General features: G+C 53.1%; 2 protein-coding genes and 1 long non-coding RNA gene across 3 annotated transcripts; 1 reads left to right on the top strand and 2 right to left on the bottom strand.

Moving 5' to 3' along the window:
* The first annotated feature begins 90 nt into the window (after positions 1-90).
* LOC106781921 (uncharacterized) lies at positions 91-3,032 on the top strand. The gene is made up of 3 exons (XR_001378710.3): positions 91-172; positions 583-822; positions 1,304-3,032. It is a non-coding gene; the product is annotated as an uncharacterized lncRNA (long non-coding RNA).
* A 1,957-nt stretch (positions 3,033-4,989) lies between these two features.
* Positions 4,990-8,886, bottom strand: HOXD3 (homeobox D3). The gene is made up of 2 exons (XM_023622045.2): positions 8,346-8,886; positions 4,990-6,587 (listed from the first exon to the last, which is right to left on the bottom strand). Exons 1-2 carry the CDS (start codon positions 8,884-8,886, stop codon positions 5,830-5,832), a joined length of 1,299 nt encoding a protein of 432 aa, XP_023477813.1. The 3' UTR covers positions 4,990-5,829.
* Positions 8,887-21,032: 12,146 nt separating this feature from the next.
* Positions 21,033-25,617, bottom strand: LOC138915012 (homeobox D4). Its single transcript, XM_070241270.1, has 2 exons — positions 25,031-25,617; positions 21,033-24,486 (listed from the first exon to the last, which is right to left on the bottom strand). The coding sequence occupies exons 1-2, from the start codon at positions 25,464-25,466 to the stop codon at positions 24,149-24,151; spliced, it is 774 nt and encodes a 257-aa protein (XP_070097371.1). The 5' UTR covers positions 25,467-25,617; the 3' UTR covers positions 21,033-24,148.
* Positions 25,618-25,823: the final 206 nt, after the last annotated feature.

Genomic DNA, 25,823 nt, shown 5'->3' with positions numbered 1-25,823 from the left:
GCGCCGAGCGAGCGCGCATCACATAGTGGCGCGGGCCCACCCGGCCTTTGTGCCGCGTGACCGCCCAACCGACCGGGGGTGGGGGTGGGGGATCGACGGTTATTGTTCCCCGAGGGGAGGGACATGCTCAGACTCGGGGTCCACGCTGGCCGCCTCCCCAGAGCGTCCCCAGGTTCGAGGACGGCTGTGGGCTTCCTTTGTGTGTTCTCTGCCTGCCGCAGGCGTCGGTGCTGCCCCCAGGGGCGGCAGACGGGGGTGAGGGAGGTTGGTGCCAGCTCTGCCGCTGCCTCGAGCTCAGCTCGTCCGACCCAGTTTCCAGCTTGGCCCTTCCTGAGGAGGGTGGGGAGGGACGTGGTGTTTGTAGGGCAGCCTTTGAACAATAGAACCATCAAAAGACCTTCTCCCCGTCTGCTCCTCCAGAAAGGCCCTGGCCCAACAGGTCCTCTTAGCCTCGTTTTATGCCTCCTTCCTCAGCACAAACATTTCATCTCTATCAAGGTTCTCCACGCATCCTCATTTAAATTAAGATCTCCTCCTTGGGCTCATTACTGATGTTAAAGCCCTATTTTCATGATTTTCCAGATATCGTTCTTCCATAAAAATAATCCAGACTAGCTATAGGAACCACTCAAGATATTTTGCCACAAGATCTAGGACAAGAGGACTCACGGAGTATCTCCCACCTTGTGGGTCTCTTGGGGTCCCTTCACCTGCTTCTGCTCCTGAAGATGGTTGGACATCCATCCACCTTGCCTCTTCTGGCTGGACCTGGCCTGAAACTGAGTCTTTTGGATTGTCTTTCTACTTTTCCAACTTGCCAAAGTGGGTATGAGACCTGAGGGAAGTGTTTAGGCCTGGGCTTTAGGCCAGGTATATAAATCCATTTGGCACTAACTTTGGACCCCCAAAATAAGGGCATTTGTAGCTGGAGTACAAGACAAGGGAACAGTGAAAACTAAGATTTTTTCCCTCTTTGATGATCCTGTCCACCACCAGCACCACCAGTGCAGTAAGTGTGGAGGATTCATCTACTCACTGTTTTTCCCTCCATGCAGGCCTTCTGCAAGAGAGATCTAAGCGAGCCAGTCCTCAGAGGTGGTACGGGCATGGCTGGCAGTCTCAGCTTCCTGTGTCCAAAGTGTCTAGGGATAGGTCAGCTCACCCAGGCCCTTAGCTATAGCCTCTCTGGGAAGTTACAGTGCCCTGAAATGATAAGGCTGTAGGCCCATGGCAACTGGAGCCTTCTGCCTCTAGTTTTATTTAATACTCACAAACTTCAGTTCATTCTCTTCTTTTCCTACAGTTTCTGAAAGAAGGACCAAAGTAAAGCCAAGAACTCCCAGATGAAGAGGACCTTCCTGGATTTGTAACAGGGATTAACCAATTCTTGATTTCAGGAGGAAGTTTCAGCTAATTCTCAGGATAAAGTCAAAACAGGCCTGTCCCTTGGATACTAAACGTGTAAACAAGCTTCTGGCCCCCCCAGGTCAAGCAGAGACACGCTTTTTATTGGAAGGTTGGGTTTGTTCTTTGTTATTCAAAAAGACACCCCCACACACACACACATCCTCTTCCCCCTCCCTAATGAAAAACCTCAACAGATGGAGAGCCTAGGCTCTCAAGCCTGCTGGCTGAAAAGATGCACTTCACTCAAGGGTCAGTTGGCTGGTATGGAATGGGGGAGGGAGAAGAGATGAGTAGCTAATATAGGTAATCACTGTCTTTTAATACTCCTTATAGATAGAAATTCGAAAAATCCTATTCAGCAAGGTTAGCAGCCTCTGGGGCCTGAGAAACCAGTCTAGCTGATGTGTCTCTGATAGGGACGGGGCTTGGGGCTGCACCAAAGAGAAGTACTCATTCTGTGTTCTCTCCTTCTTTCCTTTGAAAGCCTGTACAAAGAAATGGCACAAATGGATGGTTAACTTAATGATTCCATCACAGGCGGATTTTTCTCTGTCAGGTCCCTGGATGAGGCTGAGGTCTGAAAGCCAGGAGGCAGAATGTGAACTTTAATGGCCCTTTCTTACCGCCTTTCTGGGGCCAGGACTACTCTTCAGGGCTTTCCTCTGCAACTTCCCCATCCTCCTGGCTAGCTCAGTTGAGTCTTCTCACTCCACTCCAGGCTGGGGCCTGAGCCTCTCCTGGTAGCCAGAGCAAGCTCTCCCTCTCCCTAAATCTCTTTCCCCACCCCAACCTCCCATTTTGCAGCGGGCCATTCCCACTGCCTCACCCCTACCCTGCATTAATTCACATTTGACTGCCTGGACAGAACAACCACGGGCTCCCAAACGACTGCCACCCCCCAGCCATGGGCCTGGGCTTGCAGCCCTGATCCCTTTCTTCAGGCCTCAGGAGGATCCCCCACAACCTCCCTGGTCCCCACCTTCCCCAAAGCGGTCTCTATGGGAAGAAAATAGAACAGGCCGAGGCCTGAGCCAAAGAGCCATTTCCTCCGCTTAGGCAAGCGAGGGGAGCCTCCCAGAGACCACGGCCGAGCGCAGCCTGGCCCTCTCCCACCGCCCGGCGCCGGCCCCGCGCTGCCTTTGTGTGGCCTTCCCCGCCGCGGAGGCCTTGGGGGCGCCGCGCGCACAATGGCGCGGCCGCTCCCGGAAGACCCGGCTGCTCCGGGCGGCCAGGGCCAGCAGCCTCGAGGCTTCGGGGCGCACCCCGCGGCCCCCAGCGCGACGGGCCCGGGGAACGTCCCAGGCTAGGGCAGAGGCTTCCTCCCCCTGCCGCCTGGTCCCTGTCCGCCGCAGGTCCTCCTCGGGAGAGGGAGAAGCCTGGCCCAGGGCGCCATTGCCGGGCCGGGCTCCCCTCCCCCACCCTCGTCTGTCTCTGCTGCTCCGAGGCCTGCGAGGGAGGAGGCGGGCGCCTCCGCCGATAGAGCCGCTATTGTGACCTTCCCTCGCAGAGCGGGAACCCAGCCGAGTGTGGACCGCCGGCGGTGGCGGGGGAGGCGGCGAATGTGTGTGCAGACCTCGGGGTGCGGAGAGAGTGGCGCTGGGAAATAAACAAGGTTTGCAACCGCGGGCAGTTGGGCCCTTCAGAGGGCGTTTGGTTGTGTTTAGACTCGGGTGCTTCCTAACACTAACTGCAGGCTCAAAAGGAGCAGAATTTATGGCGAAGGCCGAGGCGGCTTGTTTATAATTTATGAAGTTTTAAATGGCTGTGCCGCGGACCGGCGCTCTCGCGGGCAGCGCCCTCCGCGGACTCGCCTCAGACCCCACCCCGCGCCCGGAGGGACCCAGTGTGCCCAACACATCCAATGGCAGGAACGGATCCGAACCTTTCTCAGGAGACTCGGGGACACTTTCTCCCGAGGTGAGAAAAAGCCGAAGATTTGTCCCAAGCAAAGTCCCCTACCCCACTAGAGAGGGGTGCGGCACTTGGGGCGGCTGCGGCTGCCTAAAGAGGGGGCCCCCAACCCCGCACTTCTCTGGAGCCTGAATGCGAGAGGAAGCTGATGTCAGCGGGGCTAGACACCGTTTAAAGTCTAATCCATGAAACCCTAAGCCGCAGATGACACTTGGGGCCTTGCAGACACCCGCAGACTCAGCAGATACTCCTGCGGTAACACACCGCGCTGGAAAACGCCTGGAGCCATGATGCATTATGTATTTTTATTATTATTTATGATAGGAAGAGGAGATGAGGGAAAACCAGGCTGAATCTAAACAGCCTGACAATTCATCTATTTAATATTTAGCCAGTTAAGAAAGATTGTTGTAATCCCTGCAAGGCAGCAAGCTCTTCCTTGATTTCCCTAATAGCTTAAAAAATAATTTCTTACAAGACAATTAGAAATTCTGCCTATGGATGCAAATTTCATAGAAACCAATTTTAAACCTTGAAAGTGGGTAAAATATCCCTTCAGTTAAAGTCATTTATTCTGTTGATACACTTCTACAACATGTATGCTTTAAACCTGCTTGGATAGGGTGAAATTTAGCAAAACGATAATCCCCTCCCACCCCCATCTAACATGCCATTTTAAAAACAGCACAAAGGAACAAGGAAACTAAATATTATTTTGAGCCATCATTATTTAGCGAAACACAAACATCCAAATAGAAACGATTGTTGTTCCACCAGAAGATTAGAAGTTAAATTATTTCCACACAATAGGAATTTCACCTCGTGTCACGGGGGATGTAGTAGGAGTTGCATTATTTGTCAACCCAAATAGAGATGCGTGGGCCGACTTTGCTGAAATACAAAAGAATTGAACCTTATCTGAAGGCGTTTTCTAAGTGCCTCCTCCCAGAGAAGCGGGTGTAAATCGTCTGCCCCTAGCTAAAGCCATGCTAATGTTTACAAAATGGTTATAAATCCTTGAAGACATTTTTGCCCATTTTGTACAAAAGAAACTGGAGTAAACAAGGTGTTTATACTTGTTATGTTCCATTAATGAAACTTTTATTACGTTACATAGTGGGCAACGTCCGTTTCCTTTAGAAGTGAACCACCGACCACTACAGGAAGAAGTCGTGACAGCATTTCCTAGAGAAAAAGCTTAGGTGCTACCCCCAAATAATGGTTTCTTTTTCTGCACCTTAGCTTTTTCATAGCTCAATTCTTCCTACAACTTCTCTCGTGTCTTTTCTTTGATTGTCAGTTTTCTTTAAAAGTTTTTTTTTATTAACGCAGAAAAGTGAGCTCTGGCCTCCCCAGTGTAAGTACAATCTTAAAAAAGTCGTTCGGCATCTAGAAAGGGGGCGGTAGAAACAGCAAAGCAGGCGCAGAGACCCCTACCCGCCTCATCCCGCCCAGAACACTTCTAGGTTTGCATCCTAAGATATTTTCCCCCAATGTCAACAGCTAGAATGCAATCAAGTGTCCCCAGAACCAATTTGTGTACTAGAATTCAAATAAATGAAAACAAACATTTCAAAGGGTCAGCCTAGTTTGGGGCCTTCCACGGGGACTGTGCGAAAGATAAAGGCAGAGAGCTCTAGTTGCAAGTGTGTGTGATTAACACAGATACGCTTCCGACTGAGAAATTTTTTTATTCTAAATATTTGTTCAAATATTACCAGACAATTTGAAATCAATAAACTGTGTCGAGTGGCGAGGGCTGCAGCTGTTGAGAAATGAGTAACGGGTGTCGTGCCTCGCCACAGGGCCGCCTGACTCTACCCATGAAGGACAATTTGCGATCTTAATCCTTTACATCAACTACAAACACCAGCCACGGTTACAACTGTTCAAAACTACTCTCTCAACTAGTTCAGACCAAGCGGACTAAAGAGGTGAAATGTGGCCCCCGCGGCCTGGGAGCGCGTTCCTAAGCTCGGCTGGAGAATTCTACAAATATACACATAAATACATTAAGACGAGGATAAATAATCAGGGAAACGAAATGACTCGCTTCAAATAATAAATACAGATCGTTGAGTCCGATGCAATCCTTACGGGACGGGAAGGAGCATATAAATTAAGGTCTCCGCAACTAAGCTAGACGCGGGCCAGACCCGGGACTCTCCGGGCTCAGGTCCCTCTGCAGGGCGCGCCGCCGATGGATTCAGACTTACCTTCGGGACACCATTACCAGACTAGAGTCCCTCGGTCTGCAGTATATGGCTCTGTCAGGCTTACAGAGGAGAATCCTTGCGGCTGATTTATGGCGAGTCGCCCAAAGGAGGGCGCGCCGAGAGGGAAGGCCCAGTCGCCTGCGCCTCGGCCGCTGTTGGCCCGAGACCCGGGAGGCAGCGACCAGGCCAGAGCGAGGGAGGGGGGTCACCGAGCTGTCCCGCGGGCCCCGCCCGCCACCCCCACCACCCGAGCGAAAGAGGTAATTGCGCCGAGAGTTCGGGCCGGTGGCGGCCGCTACAGATGCGTCAGTTTGGGGGCCTCGGGCAGGCGTCCCTGAGACGAGTGGTGGGCCGAGAGATCTGTGTAGGTGGGATGGGGGTCGCACGGTCCGTGGTGGTGGTTGCCCGGAATCTGCGCGGCGCAACTGTAGTCCACGCTGGCCGAAGACGGGTGCGAGAGGTGGCCCAGGTTGAAGACGGGCCCGGACGCGGGCGCCATGGAGTCGACGAAGTTGCCGCCCACGTACACCGGGCTGCCCTGCAGGTTGGCGCTGGCGAAGCCGCCGCCGTTGCTCGCCATGGGGTGAGGCTCGAACTCGGGCGCCGCGTAGCGCTTCTGCTGCGGCAGGCAGCTGCTGAGCGGCGCCGTGTAGGCGGCCAGGCCGTACATGTTGGGCTGAGATTTGGCGAAGGCGGGCGGCGAGGGCGCGTCGTAGGCCAGGCCCGGCACGGGCGGCAGCTGGCCTGAGTAGGCCACGTGGCCCGCGGCTCCGCCGAGCGGAGGGCTGCGCTCCGGGGACTGGCCCGCCGGCGAGTGCAGGATGCCCTTGGCCTTCTGGTCCTTCTTGTACTTCATGCGCCGGTTCTGGAACCAGATCTTGATCTGGCGCTCGGTGAGATTCAGCAGGTTGGCCATCTCCACGCGACGTGGCCGGCACAAGTAGCGGTTGAAGTGGAATTCCTTCTCCAACTCCACCAGCTGTGCACTCGTGTACGCCGTGCGTACCCGCTTGGACGCTGGGCCCGGCGGGCTCTTGTCCTCGCAGCTCTCTCCTGGGCAGGGAAGGAGAGAGAGGGGACGCTGAGCGGGAGAGGTGGGGACACCCAGGGTCGGAGTAGGGTGCTTCCCTGGTTCCCTCCTCTTCCTCTACCCCTTCTCCCATCTTAATCCTGGCTGGAGCTGGGAGGGGCGTCTGAGAGGTGAGGTTCCAAGGGGGAACTCACCCGCCCCAAACCTACCTATCAGTTGCACCTGAAACCCCCATCTGCCTTCTGAGGTCCGATTCATTCTGCCCGCCCCCTCCCTTCCAGCCTAGTCCATCATCCCGTCCCAAAGGCCGTGGAGGAGTTTAATGAGAGACTAGTAGCAGCTGGTAAGGCTTCCCCTCTGTCAAAGAAGGGCCAGATTTCTTTGAACACTCCTCGGAGCCTCTGCTGGGGGGGGGGGGGGGGGGGAGGGACGCTGGGGGCGGGGAGGGGAAGGCAGCCCCAGCCTGCCTTACTGAGAGGCTGGCTCCTGGGCAAAGCATCCCATGAAACATGGAAAGAGGGTGGAGATCTTGGCACCTCACTCTCACTCCGGTCCATCTGCACCCAAGGGTTCTGCACCCAAACACAGGGAGCTGATAAACCATAAAAATACAGCCCAGGAGTTTCGGGGGATCCAAGGCCACAGGCTCATTTTGAGTACTGCAGTGCTAGGAGCAGCAGCCTCAACACTGGTTTCTACCACCCCTGCCACCTCTCAGCAGCTTGTCCACTCCCTCCCTGGGAAGACAAATGGATTTCTCCTGGGAGGGAGGGCCTGGGCCTGCAGCTGGGAAGGAGGGGCAGGAGGAGAAGGAGCTTACAGGCTGGGAGAGAAAGCTGATAACATGTTAGCTACATCCCAGGCCTCAAACTAGCCCTGGACCTGGAAGCAAGTTCATCTACTTGAAGATAAACCGCATCAGAGAACACAAGGCCAGAAAATTTCAGGAACCAAGCAGGCTGAGCAGAGAGAAGAGCAGGCCTCAGAGCTCTTGGTCTTGCTCATTTTCCATACACCAGGAGTGGACCTAGGGAAGATCTCAACTCTAGGGTCTTCTTTTCCAGAGAGAGAAACCCAAGGCTGCTCCTGTTTCAGAGCACATCCTCTTCCCCTAGGATATGCCCTTCCCCATCATGGATTGGCTGGGATGGCGAGATTGGGCTGGGGTGGGCCAAGTAGAGTCCCATGGTTATGCCTTGCAGGCCCTTTTGTAGTTTTGTGATCTTGGGCAAGTCACTTATCTCTGACAGTTTCCTTATCTTTAAAATACAGGATGTTATCATATACCTACATGAAAGGATTCTTTGGAAAATAAATTATATAATGCTCTTAAAGCACTTAGCATGGTTCTTAACATAGCACTCCCTAGATTTTAGTTCTTATTAATTTAAGAGAGAAGAATTCATGTGATATGGGCTATGTAACCACCCGGGCTTGGGGATTGTAACACCTGTCTTCAAGTTTTGAAGAGCTATTGAATGGAAGAAGGACCTGAGTTATGACCAGCAGCCCAGGAAAGCAGATATTAGATCAGTATAAGGAAGAGCTGTCTGTTAATAACTATGAGACTTGTCCAGCAATGGCACCAGCAGGCTGGAATGGAAGTGAGCACACTGTCACTGTAAGGGTATGACCCCAATCAAGGACATTTCTGCATGATTTAGACATATGGCTTCCAAAGTTGCACTTCCAGCCCTGAGTCTCCTGATTTCTGGGTGAGCTAGCTTCTTGGGGTCAGTCTGAGGGACTCAGCCCAGGAGTGAGCCCCTTCAGAGAGCTACCTGCAGTGGCACAGCTGTTCTTCTGCTTGGAGTTCTGTCGGGACTCTTTCATCCAAGGAAAGATCTGCTTGCTGATGGTGGCTGAGGAGCCAGAAGCATTGGGCCCACCCTTGGCCTTCTTGGCAGGCACTCCACCTCCTGGATTGGTGGGTGACGATGGGGGCAGGGTGGGTGGTGGAGGAGGGGGTTGTGGTGGCTGCTGCTCTGAGTTCAGACCAGGAGGCTGGCTTCCACCACCACCACCCTGGCTGTTCCCAGTACCAGGCCGCATGCAGCTGCCATTGAGTTCAGCCCCCTTGTGGGCTGGGGCTCTCAGAGGTGCAGAGCTCTGGATGGAGCAGGCAGAGCCCGGGTAATCAGTGTCCAGGGAGTTGGCAGCAGCAGGAGGTGGATAAGGCTGATGGGGGGCACTATAGCCATAAGTGTCAGTGGCTTTACTGTAGCCATAGCCTCCAAAGAGTCCTGGGTTTTCATAGTAAGCAGCCTTCTGCATCGTGCACTCAGGAAGCTCCGGGGCCTGCTGACCCTGCTCAAATAACATTGACCACCACTGTCTCCTTCACCACCACCTCCAATGTCTGCCAAATCCTGAGAGAGCTGGGGCAGCCCCAGGCTCCAGGTGACCTGTGGAAAAAAAAAGCGAGAGGCCCCAGAGGGACTGTCACTGGCAAGACTGGTCAATGTAGAAGGACTAGCCCAGACACCACTTCCCATCCACTTCTTAGTGGGAGGATCTGGGATTTTGTGAAGTTCGACTTATTTGAACCCTTGGAGAAGTCAGAAGGAATTTCTCATAAATATACCAAAAGACCATTCCTTCTCTTTAGCGCAACTCCATCCAATGGCAGGGGCTTCCCCCCCCCCCCCCCGCCCCAGGTATAATTTTCTTTCTCCAGGATTGTCAATTTACCCTTTGAAACTACGCAGAAAAGCACTTATGGTCTCATACATTTTAATGGCTGATTCTCCCACTAGATGCTGAGCTCCTCGAAGGCAGGGACTATGTCTTATTCACCTATATATTCCTAATATCCAGCCCAATGCCAAGCACGTAGTAAGTGCAATAAATGCTTGGTGAATGAGTGAATGAATGAGTGGATCAATCACTGAACCAGTGGGTCACCCCAAAGTTTCAATGGGTAAAAGAAAGCCCTATAACACACGCAGAACAGCCAGAGCTCTCAAAACAAGTATCTCCCCCACCTGGTTTCAAAATCACAGCATCTTTCATGGAGACCCAGATTGTCCACTTTCTGGTGACAAGGTGAGCTCTATGGGTCAACACTGTGAAATCTTCTAGGAGATAAAAACCAAGAAGAGGACTTAAAGACTCCCAGACTTATTTTGAGGCTAGAAAATGTTTCTTTTTCATCTACATTTTTCTAGACTCTTTTGTCCTCCACTACTTTTAAATGGATACCAGTGGAAATGGGTGAAAAGATGTAGAGTTTGAAATTCATGGAGCATGGGTGAATGGAAAGTGCTTTATAACTTTGTCATTTTTATCCTGAATCTATTGTATAAATATTATTATTGACCTCTGCTCTGGATCATCCATTCCGCCCCACCTCCCACTCAACCCACAACCAATGAGAGAACCTCTCATGGCATGATGAATGGACCCAGAATTAGAAGAGAGAGAGAAAAAAAAAAAAGCTAAGAAAAATTCTACCCCTTTTGTGTCCTCTGACTCTTGATGGAGGTTTCCCTTCTCACCCTGCCTGCCACCCCCCCCCCCAAGGCTCCTAATGAGTTAAAGTATAACTAACACCATTCAACTACTCTTGTCTGCTTGTTAAAGAAAACTCACAGGTCAGCTCCCCTAGTCTTAATTCTTCATCTCCTCTTTCAGACGAATTTCCTTCCCCAAAACTCTCTGGCTTCCATCATGGTCATCATGATGCACCATATTATCTAGATAACTTATGCAGCCTAATGGGTTTGACCACTAGCACCAAAACTACTCCTCCATTTACTCATTTCCCCTCCACTTTCACAAAAGATCCTAACCCAATTTAAAAAATTCTTCACATTAGCTTTTGTTTGGTAGTATTGTTGCCTATTTTGTTTTAAAATATAAGTGAATATGCCATTTATCTTTATGAGAGACAGGCCCTTGTCAATGGGATAATAGAATACTAGGATGTTTCAGGAATTGTTTCTATTATTGTTCTTAAATGTATGCTGTTAGGATATCTACCTAGCAAAGCTGGTCTTAATCTTTCTTTCTATTCATTTTCTATATCATTCTTTGATATTAAAGTAACTGAATTCAACTGGACAGCTACATCCTCGTCCTGTGGCTAATATTTATATGTGTTTTCTGCCAGACCAAACGGCCAGCTACTCTGGGTTTGGTTAAGTTTCTGGACTTTTCTGGGATCCTGCTTCCAGTCTTCAAACTTGGGCCCTCTGAATGTCAAAATGGTCACATTGGACACTCAGACTGCTAGAACTCACTGCTGCTTCTGGAATTCCATTTACAACTGTGGAAGCAAAACATCCCCCTCTTGCCTCCCAGGTTGACCAAGTCTATCTTGTTAGATAGACCAGTCACATTAAAATAGCTTCTTTAGGAACTGACCAGGTCTTTGAAACAGCTGACTTTACATATATATATTTGTTCCTATGGAGTATTCCTAGAAAAAGCTCTGTGTATGGACCTCAAAAGTGCAAACACTGGGCAGCTTCATGAGTAACCACAGAGTCTGTTCTCCTGCCTCTGTTTTCATTGTCTGAGGGAATCTCAAGGCCCAATGATGATCCACCACCCCAATGTCCATTCCCCAAAAGCAAGGGCAATAGCCCTTTCTCAATGGGAATGGCTTTGCAGCCTCCCCCCATCCCCAACTATAGTGCCCCAAAGAAGCCACCTCTCCTAAAACAGAACCTGAGAATATTGTTACAAAACTGGTTTAAAAAAAATGCTTCTTTCCAGAAATCCCTACTCCTTGTGAACTCTGCTTGAACCTAAAAAGCAGGAACGGGTCATAAATCACTTGGACAATGGTCAACTGTTCAGTGACGACTCATCTTTTCGATCCCCCCCCCCCCCTTTTTTTTTAAGGCTTTCTTTTCTCGCCCTTTGGTACCTCTGCTCTTTTGGGCTCAATGCCTGGGGGTAAAGACTAGCCCGTATAGGGGGAGGGGCAGTCTCCGAAGTCCTCAGCTGCCCTTTCCTCTCACTCCTCTTTCCCACTACCCCCTAGCCCAGAATCGGCCGGCTGGGGCAGCGTCCCCAGAACTGGCGACGCCATCCTCGGCCTCTCCTGAGTAAGGGGCGTCAAAACGGGGCCTGGCTCGTCCCTTTCTCATGATCCCGGGAAGTGGCCCAACTCCGCTCGGAGGCCCAACACCAGGCCTGGAATACAGGGCCAAACGGTCCCCAGTCGGAAGGAGGGCGGCCTCGGGGTGGCCTGGGAGAGACCCCCTCCCCCCCAGGGTCGCGCTGGCCCGCCGCACCCGCCGCGCCTCCGAAACAGCCGAACCCTGATACTTGCTCGTTGCACTTAATTCTGCCCAGGATCAATACCTAATATGATACCGAATAAATAAAAGGCGCTCACAGCGGCCAGGGGACGGGGTTATTAAGCAGCTGGAGCTCTCACGGTGCATATCAATGCACCTGTCATTGTGGTTTGTAACAAAATTTATGACTGCGAGCACGGCGGCAGTAAACGCTTCAGTAAGGAATGAAAAGAAAAACACTTCCCAAGGCCCGGCACTTTTCAGAAGTGGAAAACAGGCTCCGCGTAGGAGGAAGCGCAGCAAAAGAATCCCGACTCCGCACTTTCCCGGCCCCGCGCCCCGCGCCCCGCGAGCAGGCGGATTATATAAGGTGCCGCGGCGGCCTCTTGGAGCAGCTCCATCGGCGGCCGGCCGCGGGGCGGGACGCGCGCAGCCTCGCCGGCCCGAAGACCTGCCGCCCGCCCGCCCGCCGCCGCCCGGGGACGCCGGAGCTCGCCCGCCGCGCGGAGGCTGGCCCGGCGCTCGCTCGCCGCCGTGGCCGCGTAAAGGCCGAGGGGCTTGGGGAGGGAGGGGCGGCAGTCGCCGGGCTGTGACTAGCGCCGCAGTCGTCGTAAATCACGGGCCGGTGGAGTCAGTCCGGGCACGTTGAAAGAGAAGGGGGAGGCGATGGAGTGCTGGTTGCTTTTCTGTTCCTCTCCGATTTTTCTAAGGTTCGAGTTGGCCTCGGCTCCTCTCCCGGTTTTGCCTAAATCAGGGCCTTGGAATCCTATAGATCTCTTTTTGGCGGAGAAGACTGTTGCTGGGCATCCCCGTTAATTCACCGGAACCCTGCAACGATTCTTCCCTCCCTGTTGGCTTGCTACTTCGGGATTTCGAAACCACTCCTTTTTGGTTTTGCTCAGAAGGGGATATATACCGCAGAGCTGGGGCGGCTTTCTGCCCAAGTTCTCCCGATCTCTCAACCTGAGCCTCTTCTGCCCTATGGGAAGCCCTGGGCGCGCCTTCTAAATCACTGTTATTTAGCCCAGATAACTCAATACGTAATACACCCTGCATTTAAGGCACTGGGCTAACCCCATTAAAGCGCCATAAATTTGAAGGTTGATGATCGGTTATCATGTAACGGGCGGCAGTTCACACTGAGGTGATCCACTTCAAAGCCGCCCTTTGTTTTATGTCTTGATGTATGAATCCTGAGATGGCTACCTTGAGTTGCAGGACAGATCGAAATGTTAGTGGAAATTATTTTTTAAAATCACGCCACTCACCACAATTATGTGTGTGTGTGTTTTGTCACATTTTGTCTCTAACTCTTTTTGTAGGCTCTTCAGGTTCCTTTTGATATTCTGTTGAGGTGGATCTGGAACAAAATGGAAAATTCAGTGGCAGCGGTTCTTTCTTACACTTTTGTCGAGAGGTTTTACCCCCTTTAAGGGTGTCATAATCAATGTGGCTATTGTATAAGGTGCCTGAAGCCATTCTAGGAGCCTTCTCGGCGGCGGGCAGCGGCGGAAAGGAGACCTCAGTTGGCTCCTGGGGAGTGAGTGGCTTTTAACACCCAAATCCTTGGCTGGATGGGGGAAGCGGGAGCCCAAACCTGAGGGAAGGGCCAGACCCTCAGGCAGGGGGTGGGCCAAGTGGGTCAGAGGCACAGGGAAACCAGACCCTCTCCTGCTCCAACCAAGCTCTAAATGCTCCAGGTGCCCCAATCGGTCAGGCCAAGCCCATCTCCTAGGAGCAAAAGAGAGGGACTGTGGCGAATTGGGGTGAGAGGGAGGCTACCTTATAGGATGCCAGAAAAGGAGGGTGGACATTTAGATGGGCCTGGGTGGGTCCTAGTCAAAGGCTGCCACACACAGCCCCAGTGGAGAGGGAGCTGGGCGATATTTCCTGGTTTGTACTTTATGTCTCCGATGGCGTGCCTGAGTTTATTTCATCCCAGTAAATAGCCACCACACTCCTGGTCTGGGCTGCCCACCGCCTAAGGGATCATGCTGCAAACCATCTAAGAAACAAACACCCCTTCCACTCCCACCCAAAACCAGACCAAACTGCCCACCACTGCCGCACTCAGCGGGTGCCCACCCCGGTCAGGTAAAAGGAGAGAAACAGTCCCCCCTCTTGCATCTGCCCTATGCAATTTGTCGACTCAGTAGTTTGCAAACACTAAACCTCGACCGGGAAAGCCCCACACAAAGCGTTCTCGGCCCTTCTAAAGACCAGAGCGCGCAGCCATAAGCCTTTCAAGTGACCTTTGGCTCACGCGGCAATAACTCACCCCTTAATGAACACCCAACGGAAGCGCCTCGGAGAGATCCTGGCCCGGTAGGGCTCGTAACATCGCGCCCGGCTTCAGCTTCCCAGCCGGCCCCGACCCAGGGGGCCCACTCCGCTGGCCGGCCCCAAGGGTTGCGCGGTGGAGACGCAATGTACCCGGACTCTCGGACCTGACTGGCGAGTCCCGAAGCCGCTTTATATGATACATTCACGTGGGCGGACGTCAACTTTCTCCGCTTGATTATTTTTTAATTTTTTTTTTGGAAAAAAAAAAAAAGGTTCTTTAAAAGTAGGGGCTTCCCCTCAGAAGAAGGGCTAAATTGGGAGGCCACCCAGGGCCGCGATCCTCCGACGCCTGTAGCTAGATTTTGTCTTCCCAGTCGCGGAGGAACAGGGTAAGTTTGCTCCTGGGCGTTCCCGGGTGCGCGGTGCGCTTGGTGCTCTGGGCGCAAGAGGCTTGGGAAGGAGAAAGGATAGAGGACCTCAAGGTGGCCAAAGTTGGGCCGCCCAGAGTCCCCAGCGACTTCTCTTGCGGTGCCTCCCCAGCCCACCCACCATCCGGCACCGGCCCAACTTTTGCCTCCTGCTAGCCTAGAATTGCAGGCTTAACCCAACTGGCTCTGGGCCACCACCTCAAGTACCCTTTCCACAGCCAGAAACCGGGGGAGCAGTAGGGACCGCAGTCTGCGAGCTGTCAACGAAGAGCTGGTCCCTGGCAGACCCGGCCCCATCCCCCATCCCCCACCAGGACCCCGGGAAAAATCTTTAGGATAGGGAGCCTTGGTGCGGATTATTGAAATTTTCGGGGAAGTTATAAGTGAGTGCTCCATGGGGCCAAATGAAATGCTGCTCGCAGTAATTGGATTCAGCTGACTAAGTTGGCAGGCGCGCAGCTCCAAGGCAGCAAGCGAAGAAAAATGTCCAGCGACTTTAAGTTCTGACGGAGCCAAGTGCAGGCGATTGACAAAAAGAACTTTACTGCTCTCCTTTGATGACAACGCCCCTAGAAGTTGGTCCCTCTCGGGCTGGGGCCCATCCCAATCTAGGCTAAGGGAGTGCTCCTTGCTTTCTGGGTCCTTTCCCCATAGAGGCCCAGTCTAACCCGGCCCTGTGGCATTCCCATGAGCATGAAGCCGCTCATTTCCAGCTCTTGGAGCCATTTACTCAGGCTTTGGCCCCGGAAAGACCCAGGATGAATAGTCCTGTCCTCCTCTAGCCAGAGCCACAGGACACAGTAAACAAAAGGATGAGTAGCATATGGGAGCCAAAATATGATTTAGCTTTCATTCCAGGTTCTTCGGGGAAATGGACCCAGAAGCCCTAAACCTTTTCTCTGCAACTATCGAAGTCAAAACTTCGATTAGGGAAAAGTGTGGAGGAACCTCCCAAACTCTTTTGGGTAGTTTGGGGGTTCTCTTGAATTTGGGGGGAGAAGCTTGAGTAGCACTTTAACCTCCTAAGAAAGAAATATTAAGCCAACAGCAAGAGATAAAGGCATGCGTATGTGGAGCTGGCTCCCAGAACAATGCAGAGAGCTGGCTGGCCACAGAGTTTATTTTAAATACATATAAATCAACCTGCCTGCACCCAGCCAGGCAGCCCAAGACACGGAATTAATATGATGCTCCATCTTACTTTGGCAGTGACAGTGTAAAAAAAAAGTTTCTTTTTATTCATTTCATTTTTCAGCCCATTCTCATAACTGCACATTTACCCCCAAAATACTTTTTTCAGCCCCCAACCCCCTTACCCACCCTTTCCTCAAGCTGCCACCCGCCCAATGCCACCAGCCACCCTCCAAGCCTGGCAAGGTAGTGTGTCCTCCTAACCTTTGGGTAGGCGGGGAGCATCCCCACAAAGCGCACCTCCTTACGATTAATCACCGTCCTCGATGTATATGTAGAAGTGTATCTAGGTCTACGCGGGCTGCCTCACCAATTGGCAATAATCAAGATCACAGATTACACAAAATAAATCATATTTAGTATCCCGCTCAGGGCAGCAAGCAGCCCCATGCCCAAAGATTTCCATTTTGTCATGCAATTGCTTACCTGGATCCCAATTTATCATAAACCTGGTGTCCTCGGCCTCAGAGTGGGCGCCAGTGGGGGGCAGAGCTAGCCTTCCCCCTTTGTCTGCAGACAACACTGTCCCAACCCTGGTCTTGCGTGCTCGCAGACGCGGCCATATACCCGAGCACAAGGAATTCCCGGTAGAACGGAACCAGGCTGAGGTTCAACTACCAATAAACGCAGGAGGAACGAGTTCGTAGTCCCCAAGCTGGCTTCGCCTGAGCTGCGCGCCCGTCAGTCCACCCGCCCGCCGGCCCGCTCCCAGGCCCAGAGCGGCGGCCACCCGCGCCCCCACCCACTCCTGGGTTCCTGCCCAGCCCTCCCAGGCCCCCCAGAGCTCGAGGTTTGTTTTGCTTTCGGAATGTGGCCCTTGCTGGATTTGGAGAGAGCCCCGGAATCCCCCTCATAGTCGGGAAATACAGACGCTGCCTTCAAATGCGAGCATATTTGTTCACGTGACCCCGAGGGAAGATTGTACTGATCGAGGCTGAAACTTTCACGCCAGCCAGCCCCGGAGCGCAGCCAGGCCTGGGGACTGGGAGGAGGGGCAGGAGGCGTGGGATTCAGGCCCCTTCCCCAGGGCAGACTTGTAGGCGGAAGGAAAAACCTTATCTCGCTGCTCGGGATCAACCTAGCTCTAGCCTGGCCACAGGCAGTGGGGTGGGGGCGCTAAGAGTCTCTCCCCCCACGACCTCTGACCCTGGCCCGATCTTCCACTAGACTGGTCCAGGATTGAAAATTTTAGAGGCTGCCTCTCTTAGAGGCATCTCCGGAGGTGGCTCTGAAGCAAGAGAGGCTCAGGGTGGCTCAGTACCCCGCATCCACACGAACCCGGGCTAGGCGCCGCCTAGGCAGACACGCTGCTCTTCTCCTCCCCAGGCGAGGCAATTACATTGTGACACAGCGCAGGTCCGGCCCTAAGGTGGAGCTTCCAGCTCACAGACCAGGCTGGTCACCCCGGGGGAACCCCACCACCACCACCACCACCACTACTTGTGGCCTTGGTTCCGTCCACGGACGCAGCAGAGGAGTCGCTACTTCCTAGAGCCAGAAAAGGCTGGCACCTGGAGCAGTCTCCCCTCTCTGTGTCTTGGGCACTCCACCGGGTTCTCCACGGCCTGGAGCCGCCGAGACGCTGAGCCGCTGTTTGCCGTGACCTGTACGCCTCCGGATCTGGACATGGCCCACGGATTCCACAGGCCCAGTGACCGCCAGGCCGCGGCTTCCCGCGGCGTCTCCAAGAAGGCAGACGGGCTGCCGAATCAGTCCTGGCCAGGCTTATCTCGGAGACGAGGGAGCTTGTATTTTAGAAATAGTAAACCAGGACAGGTTCCCAGCACTTTCGGAGCGGTCAGATAGAATTTACGGTAACAAGTCTGCATGTGGGAAGAACAGTTAAGCTCCCGGCCAGGGCCAGCGGCTGGCCTCCAGCTCCTGGCCTGCACCAGCCCCCACCACCCTCTCTGAGCCTGGCTTGCTCCCCGGAATCCAGCACCATGCGGGGTTTTCCATCCTATCCCCAAAGTCTCGCTTTCATGACCAGTTCTGCTTCTTAGTGGCATCCTGCAGGGAGCAGATGCCCAGTGGCCACTTGCAAGTCTTGGACAGGCGAAGGTGAATGTGCCCGGCAGCCGCAGAAGAGCCAGGGAGAAGAGGGTAAGCTTCTCCGCATCCCCACTCCAGAGGCACTGGAAAGTCCTGGAGGACAGATCACAGGCTCGAACCCCCCCCCCCGGCCTGTCAGTGAGCCCCTCCATTTGTTCACCTGGCTGGGCCTGGCTGGAGGCCCTCTCGGGGAGCCTCTTGGAATCGGACCGTGGGTGCCCCCAGTCCACCCCCACCCGGAGGACCCCGCCCCCTCGCCTCTCGCCAGGGGCCGAGCAGCCAGGCCACAGCAAGTGTTAATCTCCAGCCAAAGAGGGGGGCCGCTTTGCGGGAATTTGTCTCCAGGAAAGGATCTAAGCCTTCTTCAATCGGAGCATATGTTCATAGAGCAATAAACCGGAAAGATTTACAGTCCTCGCCCGGCCCCCAACAGCCTCGCACCCTTTCAGGAATTACTTACGATGATTTATCACACCAACCCGGGCAATTGTCACACTGATAAAATAGCCCGGGCTAGTGCCCGCCAAGCCTGGGCCTTGGGAGGCAGTTGGCTGCCGGGCTTCCAGCGGGGCTGGGGAGGCCTTTTGCGGGTTCCTCTCTGGGCCTACCAGGGGACGACGAGGTGATTGTGGTGGGTGGGGTTGGGGGTGGGAGGGGAGCCAATTCTCATTGAGAAAAACGCAAGCGGCTCAGAGAAAGCGCCCGGAATCTCTGCCGGAGTCACTTGCAAAGCACATAAACATTTGTCATCTTTGAATAATTGAATTAATGTGTTATTGTTTGAATGTATAATTCATAACGGAGGAAACTTTGTCTCTGTCCTGATGGGGAAATATACACACACCAAAAAAGAAATGAAAGCACACACAATCCCAAAACAACCACCAAAGGCAGCCAGCCCCAGCTCGCCGAAATCATGCTTGAAGCCGATGAGAGGGAAGAAGGCGAATAAAGAGGCTCTCCTCCTCGGCATCTGGGCCGCAGTTGGGAGCTGGAGGAGGAGAATGCCCGCTGCTGCCCCTAGCCCACATCACCGGCAAGCTGGGGGTGGCGTGTGCTGGGGTCGGGTGGGAGCGAGTGGCTCCTGGGACCTCGAATCTCCTTGGGGTGCGAGATGAAAAAGGCTGCAATGGGAGCGAGCAGGAGAAACAGCCTTTGCATCTCACCCTGGCCTCTCCCCTGTATCCCTTCCTTTAGGTTTCCCCTCGTCCTGGGGTCTCCCACTCGGGCGTCAGGGAATTCTTCCTCCTGCCTTTATTTTAGATCTTCCAAAAAAATTAAAAATACAAAAATAAAAAGGAAGAAGGGAAAACTTCTTGCTGGGGTGACAGAAGCAGCAGAGCTTGGGTGCTGAGGGAGGGGAGTGGGAGAAGCAACTCGGAAATCATTATCTGTTGGTTAAAACCTGCCTGGGGTAAAATTTCAACTCGATTTTATAGCCTTCTATTATGACGCAAAGAAAAATTTACGACCCTCGCTTGAAAAGAGGGCCGGGGCCTTTTCTCACCGGTTTAAGAATAGGCGGCAGATGCCGTGACAGCGACCATTGTTCCCGGTAGACACAGGCGACCGGGCAACCTCGGCCCGCGTGCGCCAGGCGCGTCCCCCAGCCGGGCGGGTTTTTTACAACTCCTGTTGTCTCAGAGCAGCCCGCACGCACCCTCGCCCCTCGCCCCCCGCACACCCTCACCTCCTCACACACACCCTCTCTCTGTCACACACACACACACACACTCGGCCACTCTCAGTAATTTTTCATAAGTGCAAAGCTTTGCTGAACCAAAGGTCACCATCCAAGCCACTAACAACTTCTCGCCCGCGCACGGTTCCAAATCAGGAAGCAAAGGGAACTATTTGTCAGAGGCCCTGACAGCTAAGTTCATTAAGGATTTAAATCTGCAGAAATAAAAGTCGCCAAAATATTTACCTGCCGGCCGCGCGCCCGCGCCGCCGCCCGCCGGGCCGAGGGTGGAGGCCCGGAGCCGCGGCCCCCCTCGCGGGTGGTATTCTTGGGATCCCTGCACTTTCCAAGTCGGAGAGAGCCCTTTGCGTGGCAGATTAATGACGACTCCGTGTTTCTTAAGGGACGTGCTGAATTAATTATTTCTCCAATCACGTGGTCGGGACTTGTAGAAATCTATTCTTATCATCTTCCTCGCACTTTGAAAATTCTCTGGGTTATGAAAGGCCCTCCCCCGGCTGCCGGCGAGCCCCGGCCGCCCAGCCCGGCGCGGGGGGCAGGGAGGGCTCCCCAACATGGCGGGCGGGCGGGCGGGAAGCGCCGTCTGCCGAGGGTCCCGACTTACTGTACTGTACTCAGGCGGCTCGGCTACGGACGCGCTTGCTCCTCATCCCTGCCCGCGACTCAATCCACACAGCGGTATTGATGTATTGGTGGGCACGGGAGGAGCCATTAACCAGAAGACGGGCAGAGGACAATCATAAAATGTGTCTGAATATTTAAACTTCTGTCTGCGCACTTATAAATACACATGTCCACGCGTCTGAGGCGAGCCTTTCCATATATTAAGGACACATGTCTGATTTTATGCATTCTGCTCATTTCCTGTCGCGGGCAAGCCCCCCCACCTATTTTGGGACTCCCGTCTTGGCCCCCTCTTCCAGGCAGAGGCCAAGGCGTGGAAAGGCCCTCACGATAAAAATAGCGCACGCCACTTTTTATAGTGGGGAGTGTTTATTGTCGTCTGGAGGGCGGAGGGGCGCTGGAGGAAGGAGGGGCAGGTGCTGGAGGCCCCAGTGGTGCTGAACAGCTCAGGAAAAGTAGAAGGAGCCCGAGATGGGAGGCCAGAGGGGTCAGGTGGGAGCAGCCAGTGGCCAGCGCTGGCTCGGCCCAGAACCCAGCGCCCCGGCACTCTCCCAGACGTGGCGGGTGGGGAGGTCTCTCACCCACCACTTCACAAAGAGAGACAGGAAGGGGTCTGGGGCTGTATGACAGGGGCCACGCAGAAAGCCAACCTGGAGACTCCTTTTAGCCTGGGAAGTTACTTATTTTCCTTTAAAAAGTAATGCCCACCACCTTCCCTGAGCCTGAATCCAACCCAAGGCTTCCCAATACTCACAAAATATGGTGGCCAAATTGGGAGTGTGTATGTAGGGGGGAGGGGGTAATGACAGAATTGCTAAGTCTTACAGTTTAACCTTCACACGCCAGGCATGTTGCAGACAATAAAAGATGGCTTATACTGAATGTCAGCTTTTAGAAGACTCAATGAAGAAGGCTGCTGTGGAGGCACCAAACAGGAGGGAGATTTCGCTATACCTTTTATTATTTCAAATATAGATCAATGAATTACATCAAAACTACAGGCAACAATTAGTATAAATAATACTTTAATCAGTGGCAGCAGAACATTGGTCAATTCTATTAAAAAAGCATCTTGTGTGAACAGACACCATGGGGCTGACTGACCATGTCCTTTCCCAACAAAAGGCTGCAGTGGACAAAGTGAGGTGGGAGTGTGAGGAGCAATGTCCTCCGCAAACACTCCACTCCCCCCGAACACGGCTTTAGGAAAAAAACACCAAAACAAACACTTCTGGCTCATATTTGGGGGAACAAACTGGAAACAAATAAAAGCAAATGGGCATGGAGCCTTTCCACATCCAGCTTTCTCCAGAGCACGTTCCCAGATGGAAGCTCATTTCCTTCCCTGCCCTAGGTGGTTGGGGGCCCTGCTTCTTCCCTGCCCCACTCCTGTGGGCCCAAATGGACGCTGGGGTCCGATTGGGACCTCAGGGTTGAGGGCTGCCCTCTGGGCCATCCAGGCTCCATTAACATTTCAAAAGACAATCCCTGGAAGCTGAGAAGGAGAGCTGAGACTTATAAACAAAGAAGTTGTTTCTCTGATTAAGTTACTTTCCAAGGAGTGGGGCTATGTTTGAGAAGGAGCTTGGGTTTTCTTCATCAAAACATGCCTCTTGGCTGTTCTCTGCAGCAGGGGTGAAGGCAGTTAAGCAGTTTTGGCGTTTGGTCTGAAGCTGGAGTGAATAACCTGAACTTTTGGGAAGGGGGTAAATCTATATAATAATCTTTATAATATATATGTCCTTGGATGTTGTGAAAATATATACTTTCCCCTGCTGCCAAGGAGAAGGTTCAATGTATTCACAGATTTGGGTTTTAGGAAAGAATCTTAGCAACTTTGCAACTTGCCTAAGGATAGCGGCTCTTTTCAAATGCTACATCCAAAGACTGCTCTCCATGTTAGAGGGGAAAAAAGAAGAGAAGGGTAGTTAGAGTCCAAAAGGTTAAGGGTTTAGAGGTCAGTCCTCCCAGCTGAAATACAGCTAATCGAATAGAAAATTTGTCCTCTGGATGAACCTGATTCTGTAATTTAGCCGAACTTCAGTAAAATACCTTTTCAGCTTCTCAACGTGAGGGCATCAGAAAAAAGACATCTTGACTATGTATGAACTCTGTGCTTTTTGTCATAGAAACAATGATGCGAATAATGCAGGAATATCCATCTTTAATATCCCGACATGGAGATATTCAAGTATTGCCATGTGCAAGTCTGAGAGCCAGGCTCACCCCAAGGAGGAACAAAGAGCTGTCCCCAGGATCTAATACAAAAGACCAAGGCTTGGAAGATACTTTGAGAAGTGGAATTTCAGCCTAGGGACTCCAGTAAATACCTGCCCTCGCTCTCAGGAGACACCGAACCAAAGAACACGCCTGAAGAGAAAGTCTTTTTTTCCCTCTCTACTTAGATATATTTTTAAATTACCTCTGAAACCTTCTAAAGTGTTCTGAAGCACTGAAAAAATAGCCCAATTCTGAATCTCCCTTTCAAGCTCACCCCTACTGCCTCCCTGCTTTTGTCACTTTTCCGTAGCTACTCCAGGGGTTTCTTTTTGGAGACTGAGGCTTTGGGGTTTAAACTTCCGAAGCCCTCTTTCATTTGAGTATACAAACTCTGGTCATTGCCTTTGACTGTTTCCCTCTTATGCTTAGGGTCAGCATTTTAGAAAAATGAGCTTTGAACCATTCTCAGGCAAGGCATAAGAAAAATGACTAAAGAACATCTCTCCTGTTGTTTGAGTGGTTTTGAACCACTATTCTCAAGACAAGGAAGAGGGCCTGAAAACTTTCATACTTCTACCATTTCTGCTTCTAATTGGGTTGAGAAAAAACGGGTTGTGAAAAACTTAGATATGTTTAAAAGATAACAACTTCAGGGGAAAAAAACCCTAAGACCAACTTTGGTGGATGTCTAGAATCAGTTTTTTCTTTCTTTTTTATAGCAAGACATCCTCACCTACCACTTTCTCCCTACTGCACATCCCTTCTCCCATATAGCCCATACACCAGTTCCTATAAAATACTGATATATGGGGTATTCGGAATCCAGTTGGAACAGAAAATTCAGTCATTATCTAATGACCCAGAACATAGAGGTTTTGTTTTCTTTCCCCAGAAGGAAAATGTTGGACCATTTGTTTCTTTCTTTTTCCCCTTTCCTTTAATCACCCAGAACTGGTTGTAAGCACACTGCTGAAAAAAGCACATGTGGAAATATATTTTCAAGAACTCACTTTGAGCGGACCCTTGCTTCCCTCTAGAAGTGTAAAGCTGCCCCCCCCCCCATTTCCGGGGAGTGGGGAGGGGGTGGAGTTCAAAATGCTGGCTACAGCCAAAAGTAAGTCCACACATCTCTGATTCTGCTCCCCGAAACTCAGCCCCTTTCACCATCTTAAGATTTTTGGCATTAAGATGTCAGTTATTTCTGTATCCCACTCCCCAACAAATAAATATGTAAGCAAATATAATCTAAACATAAAATAACCCGTTTCCACTTCCTTCTTTTCTTTGGGCATGGGGCCACTGGGAGCAAACTATTTTTTTTTTCACACGGGAAACTATAGAGACAATCCAGAAAGTTCAGAAATCCTGGCCCAGCTCTCCTGCTTCCACTGAAAGCACCTAGCACAAGGGTGGCCAACCTTCTGCCTCAACTCCCCCACATTATTAAACCACAAAGATCCCTGGAGGGGTGGAGTGAGGGAGGATGTTCAAATTCACACTGGGATAAAGCATCCAACCTTCAATTGCAAATTCAAAATCCAACAGCAGAGATTTTCATGAATTTAATGACTCGCCAAGGTTTTGTGTTCTCAGTAGCTCCTGCCATATGATAATATACTTAGAGAGAGAATCCCGCCCCCCTCCCACCCCCATCCCCGCTCCAGGGAGGGGGCTGCCCTCGGGCAGGATGCTAACCTAGTCCGAGGGCGGCCTGCGTGTCCCAGGTCCACCCCACAGTACCTTAGAGCCCAGCGAGGTGACAGCAGGCCCGGCCTGCCCCCGCAGCTTCGGCTCAGCCGGGAGCGCAGGGAGGAATGGGCCCAGGGTCCCCACTTCTATAAGGTCGTCAGGTCCGTGTGGTGGTCCTTGGCCAGCGGCTGCAAATGCTGGCCAGGGGCAGCTGAGGAGCAGGAGGAGGAGGAGGACGAAGACGACGATGAGGACCTGCCTTTGGTGTTGGGCAGCTTGTGGTCTTTTTTCCACTTCATCCTCCGGTTCTGGAACCAGATCTTGATCTGGCGCTCCGACAGACACAGGGTGTGAGCGATTTCAATCCGACGGCGCCGAGTCAGATACCTGTTAAAATGAAATTCTTTTTCCAGTTCTAGGACTTGCTGCCGGGTGTAGGCCGTCCGAGACCGCTTGGGCTCCCCGCCGGTGTAGTTGGGGTTCACTGCGAGACAAAACACAGCACAGTCAGGTCAGCGCGCGGCCACTAGCTAGGCCCCTCGCCACCGCGCTCACTTCCTGGCGCGCCCCGAGGCCCGCGCCCTCCCCGCGCTCCCCAGCCCGCTCTCTTCCTCCCTCCCGCCCTCTCCCTGGCGCACAAGCTTCCTCCCACCCACCCCCGCACCCCCACCCACTTCCCAAGGCTGGCCGGCAGGCGGGGATCCCAAAAGGCGCTCCTATCTCCCCGGCCCACCGCCAGCCCCGGAATTCCCAAGCATTTTGGAAAGCCGCCTCTCCTCCACCAGGTTCCCTCCGCTCTGAAAATGGAGTCCTCCCCCACCCCACCCCCATCTCCACCCCCTTTTGCGCCCACAGCCAAGCAGCCAGCCACATGGTCCCGGCCTGCTCCCTCGGCTATAAAAATTTATGGAGAGAGTAATTGCGGCGCCCATTGAAGCCCCACTCGCCCCCACCCACTCGCAACCCCTCCCGGGCCCGGGCCACCGGGCTGGGGTGGGGACTGAGCGGTCGCTGGGCCGGTGCCTTACCCGAATTCACGTGCACCTTCTTCATCCATGGGTAGACCACGGCCGGCTGCTTGAGGGCCGTCCCGGGGGGCGGCTGCTTGGGGCCGCCCGGCTGGCTGCAGGCCCGGGCGCCGGGCAGGGGCGCGGGCGGGGGTGCGGGGGGCGCGGGGCACGGCTCTCCTGGGGCGCCGTAGTGGCCGCTGGGGCCGCTGGGTTCTGGCCCGTGACCCCGCGTGGGCAGCGCCGATCCGGGCCCGGGGCCGCCGCCTCCGAAGGTCTGCTCACCGAAGTCGGGCCGCGGGTAGAGCCCCGGGGGCTGGAAGTCGGCACCCTGCGCGCCGCCGCCGTAGTAGTCGGCGCCCTGCTCGCCTAGGTAGCCGCCCTGCAGATATTCCTCGCACGGAGGGAACTTGGGGTCCACATACTTGGAGTTCACCAAATACGAACTCATGGCCATTAATTTCAGAAGGTAGAAAATACTAATTTTTCTCGTGTTGTCTTTTTTTCTCCTTCCATAGGGCCCTCCTACTTGCTGTCAACTGAATAAAGTTGGTGGCCATGTGACCAGTCCAGCCAATAGCAAGGGAGCGAGTTTATCACCGGGTTGGTGAGCATCTCATAATTTTCACAAATTTAACTAAATAACATACGTGTAATCGAGTGACTCGCCATGGCACATTTGAGGGCCCCCGCCAGATGTGAATGTTAGTTCTAATCCCCAGCACCCTCATTCGGTGCAGGTAACCCCAGCTTTTGTCCGCCACTGAGTTCGCTAACCTGGAGTGCCCTCTCTACTCACCCCGCCTGAAAGCAG

Source organism: Equus caballus, chromosome 18 (genome assembly GCF_041296265.1).
Source record: "Equus caballus isolate H_3958 breed thoroughbred chromosome 18, TB-T2T, whole genome shotgun sequence".
Taxonomy (NCBI): Eukaryota; Metazoa; Chordata; class Mammalia; order Perissodactyla; family Equidae; genus Equus; species Equus caballus.
Note: the sequence above shows the minus strand (reverse complement) of the source record. Positions and strands in the feature narration are given on the sequence as shown.